The following is a 10296-nucleotide window of genomic DNA, read 5'->3' as shown; positions in this document are numbered from 1 at the left end:
CAACTATTCCTGCAGAACACGATTCCAGGTATCCAGCCAACTCCTGAACTTTTACACGGCGTCTGAATTGTGCTGGTACTAACAGAACAAGCACAAACGGTATTTTAATGAAATGAACTTTGATCAAGGCCTCCCACAAGCACACACGTGTCACAGCTGCAGAGAGGAATGCGGAACCGCACAGCGCCATTAAAAACGCCTCCAGAGTAATTTTTCCGAGCACTGGGACATCTTTTCAAAGGCATAAAGGGAAGGTGTAAAGGTTCAGCTCCCACTGTTTTACAATAGGAAACAAGTATCTCCTTGCTCCTTGTGCCTGGGAAAATCTCACTATCTAAGCGGTACATTGAGAGCTTAGATTCTGATTTTGTTAGATTAAAGAAGAGATTTAAAAGCTCCGAAAGCAGAGCTGCCGTCCCAGCTGTCGAACGCTCGCTGCTGTCCTGTTGGCCGTAAGCACACAGGGCTACCACTAGTTACTGAGTCTTCACGACTCTTTTCCCAGGTTCAGAGTTAAGGCAGAGTAACGGCGCCGGCAGCTCCCAGAGCAGACAGCCCTTGATTTCAGAGTCTGCTAATACTGCTGTCTCCAGTCATTTTATTTGCTTAGTGCCAACAAAAAAGGGGCCCTGGTATTTTTTAATTTTTGGTATTCTAACATTACCAGAAAACCAACAATACTCCCCGCAGCACCATACCATGACAGCATGGGAGTGTTATTGACTTTATAGACCGGAGGATGAGGCGGTTTTGTATTCCCGCAGTGCATTGCTTGAATAATGCAAAGGAAGGTGCTCTGGGTGCAGGGCCTTACTCCAGCACCTCTCCATTCGGGTTCAGTCACCGGTGCAAACCTCCCGTGGGACGCGGGGCTGCTGCGGGGGAGGCTCAGTTAACGTGCAGCATCTCATGTGAGAGAGAAGTGGCACATCTCCACCGAACCCCGCCAGCAGCTGATCAATGAGAGAGAAATGCTGGGTAGAGTCGTCTATAAAACTGGGAGAATGAAGTGAAAGGGAGATTGGAGACACTAATATAACACTAGAAGGCATGTAAACAATTCTGGACCACGTTAACTCCTCTACTGTAAGAAAAGAAATACTGACATACACTTAACTGAAACAAGAACCCTAAAAATGGTTTCAAGAATACATTCTTCAGATGCAAGAGGTATTTGCAGAGTTATACTACCTGAAAGTTGGAAGTGCAACCCACTACGGGGAGAGGGGCAGAGGGGACAAGTTTTCGTCTACAGAGAAGGAAGGCTGCTGTAAAACTGTGCACTAATGCAAACTTTATATTGTGGCTTGTCAGGAATAGCCCCCAAACAGGCTACAGCATCTGTGGCAGAACGGTATGGGGACGAGTATCCCCTGTTCTTTTGTGTGCTGGCAGACTGAGCAAGTAAGATTAATTTTAAATAGCTTTCCTATCAAATGCAATTTAGACACACACGAACAGCAGCTTCTGTGAGAACGGTGCGCAGAGTCTTGTTGAAGTAACTGAAATCCAGAAATCTCACAGATTTACACTTGACAAAGGCTTCAAGGGCTCCATGCTGACCGTGGAGTGTAGAGGGATCTGAAATAGCTGCATAGGAACTTAACAACGTACATATTTATTACTCAAACTCCAAGAATCACATGGGGAATAAAAAGAAGCATCAATATATTCTGACTTTAGTCCAGGCAGAAAGAAGTAAACCCCACACCAACAGACAGACAGCCCAGCATTGCCCTTCACCAGCTCTTCCCTGACTAACGAACTTACTTGGGGCAGAAAAATTCTTTCATTTTATTTGGTGTCACAAGGAATTAGTTGAGCTGGGACAGTCGAATAATCAATATCATCCAAAGCAGAGCGTCAAACGTAAGTGACTGGCGATGGAAGCGTGCAGAGGGCAGACGGTGCAGTCTGAGGCGCCCACCTGCAGGTCTCTCTGTGCTCCTGCGGGTCTCCGGTCCCAGGGACCTGCACAGAGTCACCTGCAGGACTGGGAAATTATTGTGCTTCTCAGCTCACTAAAAGGACTCTTTTCCCTATTCCTGCTTTCAGTGGCACGCAGGGAGCATGCTGTTTTATTCCCTGCTGCAAAAGCACAGTGTAGGGGGAAAAATCCTGAAAAATATTGTGCAGCACCATTGATTCAGTACAGAGGGAAGCTGGGATACTCAATTGCGTTTGGTAGCTTTGGAAGTTTCACCAGTTTTGAAACAAATATTGCCTAGGTAACATCCTCACAGTGGTTGGTAGTTCAAAGAGGCTGAAACACCATCTTATCACTCTTATTAAACCAATTAACAATTCGTCTCTCCTGATCCCTTTCGCACACGCACACAAAAACCCCCAAACAAAATAAAACCAGGAATAAAATAAATAAATAAATAAAGGCATTCCCAAAACATTTATTTTGCTTTTCTCTCTCTCTCTCAAATCAGACCAGCATAGAGACACCAACTTCACCTACCTTCACAAATTTCGCTAGGGTACGGAGTAACACGAAACTGCTTTAGACTCGTAAGACCTGAATTGTAACACTCTCATGGTCACTCATCTGCTTCTGGAAACCTGTCCTGAGAGCTGGTGAAGTCCGAACCCTTTTTCCATTCCCACATATCAGTAACTCATTGGCTATATGGAAAAGAAGTGTATCCAAAGCACACAATGGCACATTAAGGTTGAAGAAAGCATTGGTAAAGAAGAATAAAATTACAGCAGTTGTTCAGCCTACTCTAACTAAATGTTGAGCCACTGCAGAAGTCCTCCTCCAGCCCAACACAAAGTCAAATTGTGTCACCCCCTTGCCAAGACATTCTTTTGTGGTACGTTACTGGCACTTTATGTCAGTCTCATATGGTAGATACATGCACATTTGTTTACATACAAAAGGTCTGATAACAGTAAAACATTGTTCAGAGAGATATAAAAAACCTAAGGAGTTGCATTAGCCAAAAAAAGTATTTTGTGAGAAACAACAATAAAAATGATATAACCACAGCTTTTCTTTTTTTTAAAATTAGATAAATACCCAAAGCTATGATTTCACTTGGGGCCTCTGTACCTCGACAGGGAGTCCAATGGAGTATATCTGAAGGCACTTAATATCCTCTACTCAGCTGTAAGATGGTTGCACAGGGAGCTGGGGAGTTTGGGATGTGATTTGGGGCATGGAGGAGAGAGATGGATGAAAACACCCCTGAAGAGCTGTGATCCACACAGCAGCAGGCGCTGAAATGAAAACAAACGTACAACCCAGGTGTTGAGAAGGTCTCTCTTGAAAAAGGAAACTGCCAATTGCAAAATGTCTTTGTGTTTCTATTGACAGAGCACTTCATGCAACTCTGACAGTGCATCATACACTCTTAGAGATATTTAGCTTTGTCAGTTCATTGACCTCCTCAGTTCCCGCTTCCTCACAGTCAGTCTTCTCTGTGGCTGTGCCAAACCTGCACCTCTCCTCTGCTCTCACCGCGTCTTTCTGGAGCTTCTTGGTGGAAGGAAGGATGTCCTTGGTTTCTGAGTTATCTGTGCCATGGGCTATCTTTTCAGAATTCTGTACAGAAGGCACCAGGTTGGCAATCTCATCCGTCGGAGATCGCCCAATGCTGCCATCCACTTGAACCCGAATGTCTGGAGATATAGACAACTGGTGATGCGGCACGATCCCGTTGTCCATGCATTTTGGGTAAAGGTAGGTCTTCATCTGACCCTTCCCCTTCACATTGACTGTCCCCCTGTAGTCAAAGTCATACCCCATCTTGTTGAGGATGCGATAGCTCTCCTCACTCACCTGTATACGACACTCGACGCCAGTGGTGTCCATTCTGCTAGCAATGTTCACAGTGTCACCCCAAATGTCATACAACAACTTGGTGGTGCCAATGACCCCAGCAGTGAGGGGGCCATGGTTAAAGCCAATCCTAAGTTTAAAATTAAACCATAGCATGTTGTTGTTGAAGTCATCCACCACTCGCATCATTTCTTTGGCAAATTCAAAAAGGGTCTGCAGATGTCCATGGGGATGGTTGCTGTCCTGACACTGTGAGGGGTTCAGTCCTGAAGCGGCCATGTAGGTTGCCCCAATTGTTTTGATTTTCTCAATGCTGCTGTAATGCGGTTTGCTTAGAAGCTCATCAAAATCTCCAATCAGTTCATTCAGGACTCTGTAGCACTCTTTGCCTCCCTCATAGTTCTCCTCGTAGAACTCGCTGAAGTTCACAATACTTGCAAAGATAACTCCGCCGCTGTCGTGGTTTTTGGAATAGCTCTGGGAAACCTTCAGCTGCTCAGCCACGTGGTACGGAATAATATTCCTCAGCAACCAGTCAGCTTGATCCCTCATGCTCTGAATTTTGGTGCGATGAAGATCAGCCTCCACATCTCCATGGTAGTGGAGACGGTAACTGACCTCAAACTCTCGATTCAGGAACCAAACCAGGAGGAGCAGAAGGAAGGAAACCAAAATCACTTCCTGACCGATCAGGTCTGCCGGCCTCTTCGTGTCATATGGCACCGAACTGTTGCATGGGCTTCTTCTGGAGCTGGAAGCAGAAGAAAGGGAAGAACATGAAAGGTGCATTTAAAACTACAGAGTTAGGGCACTGCTGTTTCTGCTCCACTGTCAGAAATCCTCTTCTAGAAAAAAGTGTAGGAAGTATATGTTACATACTAAAATATAAAATAGGCTTTGATAATTTCATCTGCTGTTAAGCATGCTAAAGAATTAATTTAATTCTTAAATTCAGTGAGTGCTTCCTTAAAGGGATATCATGAGGTTCAGCAACACAGAAATTGCCCAGCCTTTATGGAAGCCCTATTTTCAGGACTTCAGCAAGGGAACGGTTTTCATTATTTCTAAATATATAACTAAAAGCACCACATGTAGATATGTATATAAAAATGCTTAATAATGCCTGTATGTGTGTTTAGATATATGTGTGCACATGTATATTTGTATAGGAGGGGTTGTATGTAAGTTTTGTGGAGTTCGACTTTTTTTTGTATTACTTCCAATATTCAGAAGCATCTGCTTTATATACTTGTAGCATTTTTCCCCTGTCTCCTCATCAAAGGCCAGTAACTTTTGCAGTGGGTCTTCAATGTTAACACAGGAAGGTTCTGGAAGAAGATAACCCTGTATAAGACACTTGATGGAGAACTGCGTGTCTCCTGCTTGAAAGCAGAGAATATGGGGCTCTGGGTTGACATCTTTTGTACATTATAACCACTGAAGCTTTTTATGGTGGAGACAGAAAGTTTCTCAATGTGCCAAGATTAACAACAACAAAAAAGCCAGTCATGTCTCGCATACATGGAGAGTAGTATTTCAAATCCTTCTGACAATTCGTTGCCTGCCTGTGCAGATTATGAAGCACTGAGGGCGGATGCTTCTGGTGCCAAACCACCCTTAACAAGGAGACATCTGCATCCCACAATCTCCACTTTCTGGAGAGATGGAAAGACACCAGTTTAATCTCAGAAGACACCACCTATGAAATCCTGGAAACTAAGTCTAAACCCAGACAGATTGGCATGCAGTGATTGCTGAAGTCACTTAACTGCTGGTTTTTCTATGAAATTATGCCAAAGCTTAAGACTTGATATGAGCAGACACATGCTGAAGTTTTTCCAAGTTAAGAGATGGTTTGATGAGGGAAAGCGTCACATCAACCTTTCTCCTTGAAAAGCAGAAAGGCAATGTGTGTTTCAGTGTCTGTCTGTATTTCTCTTATGAAGTTATGTTGCCAAAGAGATTAAAACTCGAAGCACAACTGTGGCAATAGCTTGAGAAAACTAAATTTTTCTTCTGTATTTCTAAGTTAAATTTCATGTCCACAGGGGACGACATTCCACTTCTAAAACAGAAGTAGACATTTTAGCAATTGAGCTATATTATGGACCCAGTTTCTTTTTCTGAATGTTCATTCTCAAATATTTGATTGACAGAAAAGCATGATGAAGCAAAACCATACACAGTTGTGAAACAGATGAATGTGCACAATCTCTGAAAAAAATTTGTATGTGCCACGGTCTTTCTTTGCATCTAACCAGCTTTTATCACAGTAAGCCTACAGGAGAAAAAGTTTCCCGTAAGTAAAATATTTACAATAGAGAGCTTACAGGTTGAATTTCAAATTAAAGCTAAGACTGCATATTATGTTGGAAATCACTCCTTTTGCTTTCAAATAAACAAATATACTTCTCCCGGGAGAAGCAGAGATATATTCATTTTATTGGTTTGATATTAAAAAAACATGATGGAAGAATGAAAGGGAGCAGTTACTCCCAACTCACAGAGTAGGTCCCTGCAATCAAGTTCCTGTTATTGCTGGTGTGTTGCTGTACTAAGACTCCTTCCTTTCTCCCTTTTCTCAACAGAACTTCTCTTATGAATCTACTCATTTTCTCCCCAGAAAGACAAGACAAAGACAGAGACTAAGACAAAGGCCAAGTTATTAATGACTAGAATGGTAACAATCCCTGAAATACAAGCTTGCTACCTATTTTGCCAGTGGCAGAATATCCTCCCAGTTTGATGGACTTATAGAATAAAATTAGGGGAGGATAAGTAAGAGAAAAGCTCTTAAGAGAATAAACAAGGCTGGAGAAGGTGAGGAATTAATCTGAATTAAGGAGCACAACTCAGAATCTTTTCAGACCAGTTCCTTGTTTTCCGCTATCTGTGGGAAGAGATCCGCCAGAGGATCCGAGCAATGACATGTCACTCCTTTGAGAGTACGAGTTTGATACAGATAATCTGCTCTAGCATCAGACATCCCTGCCACAGGGATTTAAGTCATTAAAGGCTTTTTATTTACAGCATATTGTACAAAATGCTTCTCAAAGTACTTTAATCCCCCCCAAATGAATCAGGGAAGCACCACAAGTTTTAAGTCTCAAAAAGTGGCTCGTGTCAAACGCAAGATCTGCCTTTCGAGAAAAACCTGCTGCCTCCCATTCACCGCTCCTGAAGCACCAGCATCTGCAAGCTCTCCATCACCTCCTCATGCGCTGACCCTGTTTCCCACGTGGGCGCACAACCTCAGAGATCTGCACGTGAACCGAGTGACTCACTCGCAAGCTGACCTGATTTCATTAATAAGGTAATGGGTTAGTATCTCAAAAAAGAAGGTGCGGTATCTTTTCCAGAGCGTGGAGTCTTGATCACAATGCGACTGCTACAAGCTTTAGTACAAAAAGCCACAATACCAGCCTGAAGGAGAGAGCAATTGCATCTTAATTGAAAATCAAATTCCTGGATGCTGCAGCAACGAGGTCACAGGACCTATAGGACTATAAATCATCTTACACAGTCAGTTAGCAAAGATGACCTAAAACTGCCCTTTGGGGTGAAAAGAAGAATCACCACCCCATAGCTATAACAGAAAGGATCACGCACACCCACATCTTTTTAAGCTTTACTTTTTATAAGGTGCTGCAGCAGAACATTGATTTTAAAAATCATTTCAATTGAAAACTTAAGTTAACAATGTTCCTTTGACTCAAACTGGTGAAGTGCTTCCTGGCACAGACACTGAACTATTAACTTGGCATCTTCATCCAGGCTGTGTGTTGAATATGGAGCAAGTGAGAGCTCTGGAGATAGAATCTCCTTTGGCTTGATCACAAATCATCAAGATAATGGCTTTCCACTCATAAAGATTTTTGGAAAGCCATTTTGTTTCTGAGCCAGTAACCTATGTTTGGATTTGGATATCTTGCTATATTTAAAGAGGATGCATGCCTCCTAAATCTTAAAAAGGAATGCAATGGTGGAATAGTGTGGCAAGGGGAAATCAAACTGCTGCTTTCGATGAAGAACATACAGTGGATGCACATAAAAAAGCCCCTGTCATCAAGTGAGTTCCGTCTCCCACCTCAAGTGACCCATCGCTGCTCCTCCACTCACCAACCAGAAAATGAAACACCCTACCTGCTCCAAGATAAGAAAGGGATGAAAACAAGAAATATTTCCTGCTTAAAAGACAAAGTTCAAAGAACTGGTCTGTCTGGAAAACAAGGCAAGTTCCATATTTTCATTTATTGAGCATAGTGCGGACAGTCTAGAGATGAACTGTGTGCTAAGACACCATCGCCATCACTAGTATCTCTCTTCCCATGCAACATTAATTATTATCTCAACTCTTGATCAAGGAAAGGGAATAACCTCATTAAATACATGCAAAACAAGTAAGTTTGTTTGGCCCTCTTAGAACACAGGAAAAGCTCTCGTGCTGACTGAGGTGAGGAAGGAACCATTTTATTTATCTCACTGAGAAAAGAACAGCAAAGAAGTCTGTTAGGATAAGGGAGCTTCAACTTTTTATGAGTCCATCACCAGGAAAAAGGGGGAATTCTGCACAGAACTCTAGAACTCTGGTATTCCACAATGTACATTACAAGAGCCATGAAAAGAGAAGCCAAATTCTCTTGCAAATTAATGGTAGAAGCGGAATAGGAATAACTATCTTAACTTCCAACACACAGAAGCATTGTGTTAATTTGTGTGCCTGGGCAGCTTAGCTCAGTGGAGCCCGGATTGGTAACAACGATCCTGCTGGACAGACTCAGCTCTGCAAAAAAACAGCGACAGGGACCAACCAAGCTGGCCAAACCGCTGCAGAAAAGGCAGCGCTACGTAGCATTGACTCATGCACAATACACATGCATTTTTCCCCCCAACAGTGATGAGCAAAGCGCAAATCTGTACATCTCATGATAAAAAGTTTAAAACGAAGTTTAGAAATGTTTAATGAGCCAGACGTTTTGGTCACTGCCTTATTTGGTATTTAAAGCACAAACTCGCATTTGCAAAGCAGGCAGAGCGTGTTCCACGCCTGTTTGCAATAACATCTTCTGCATGGTTTGGTTTGTTATCTGCTTTTACCTTTATTTGGCCTGAATTAGAAGTTATATATTTATGGAAGAAAAATACTTGCATACAAGCAATGCTTGAGTAGCTATTTTTTTTGGCAGATTTCTAATAAGTGATGATGTAGAAATAGTAACCGACTGGAAGACTGGATTGTCAATTATTTAAGGCAGAATGAATTACTTATTAGTGATCAGCAGCTGGTCAGGAGCCTCCTAAGCTGCTGTCAGTGCCGGGCAATACATTTGTAATTCTGAGCAACACAAAAGCTTCAGTGATTTCACAAACTAATAATAAACCACCTAAAGGTCCAAACTCAGGCTAATCCTAACACATTACTTCCAGTGATCACCACGCTTTAATATTTTGTACGTTGCCTTTTCAACAGATTCCTTTCGGTGGTTTAGTTTACAAAAAGAAAAATAAATCAAGCCACATCTATTCTTTTGGCTTTAACTCTCCATTGTAGATTTAGTGAACTGGGATTCTGCTATGAAAATGAAGTCATTGTTCATGAGTCAAAGCCATACAAAAAGGAAAAGTACAACACTGTCCCAGTATTGCTCCCAAATCTGTAATCAGCAAATACATACTTTTCTATTACCAAAGATCAATAAAACAATTGAAATAATCAATAAAACAAAAAGTCACCCAGGCTGCCCTCACAGCCGGCTCCTGCAGCTCCTCTGCCCCAGGGAACTCCCAGCTGTGGATACCATCCAACTCAGCACACTCCTGGATGGTGCAGATCAGCCAGGGAAATCCAGTAAATAGCTTCTGATGAACAGACAACGCTTTAAAAACTTCTACTACTAGAAAAAAAACCAGATGCTATTTTATATAGCTTCTCCATGGTCCTATTTCCTAGAAATCCAATTTAAAAAGATAATAGTATTACACAACTCTGACTGCAGCGTCAGCGCTCTGATGATTTTTGGTCATACCCAAGTTCTCTGTAAAGGAAATTACACACACAAGGAGCTTAAACACAACTTGCTGAACCAATTTGTTGAACTCCCAAGCGTATTACCGCAGATGCAAAGTTTTGCTACACATAATTGACTGAAAATGTTTCTATCCATAAAGATGGTAATTTTATATACAGCTTACCTAAAGTTCTGCGCCAAATCTAGATGAAGAGTTTCCATGGAGCTGAAATAAAAAAGTATTGATATCAGAAGGAAAGTTAAAGCAATAAACAAAGCATCCTGCCAGAATTTCAGTTCGCATTTTAAACTTTTCTATTATGTAGACTGTAGGACCAATAATTGCATTCCACGCTTGATCAGCTTCAGACAAACTCTGAACATGACTTTTCATTATTTGCTTGGAAGAAGCAACCAGTCAGACAGATGCAAACACCTCTAATGGGTAACTGATGATAATGCAGTCAAGATGATGCCTGGAATGAGTAATTGTTAAAC

The 10296-nt window shown here is 42.0% G+C and overlaps 1 protein-coding gene across 3 annotated transcripts in view; it reads right to left on the bottom strand.

The window, feature by feature from the left end:
- Positions 1-2385: 2385 nt before the first annotated feature.
- Positions 2386-10296, bottom strand: part of ADCY9 (adenylate cyclase 9) — an 85983-nt gene continuing 78072 nt past the window's right edge. For all 3 annotated transcript variants that reach the window (XM_080353762.1, XM_080353761.1, XM_080353763.1), the window contains 2 exons: positions 9983-10024; positions 2386-4541 (listed from right to left, as the gene is read on the bottom strand). In XM_080353762.1, coding sequence (XP_080209888.1) covers positions 3353-4541; positions 9983-10024 — 1231 coding nt within the window. In that variant the 3' untranslated portion in view covers positions 2386-3352. The remainder of the gene's footprint in view (positions 4542-9982; positions 10025-10296) is intronic.

Source organism: Nesoenas mayeri, assembly GCF_963082525.1.
Source record: "Nesoenas mayeri genome assembly, chromosome: 15".
In the NCBI taxonomy this organism is placed as follows: Eukaryota; Metazoa; Chordata; class Aves; order Columbiformes; family Columbidae; genus Nesoenas; species Nesoenas mayeri.
The sequence above is the reverse complement of the archived record's forward strand: the minus strand, read 5'-3'. Positions and strand labels throughout refer to the sequence as shown.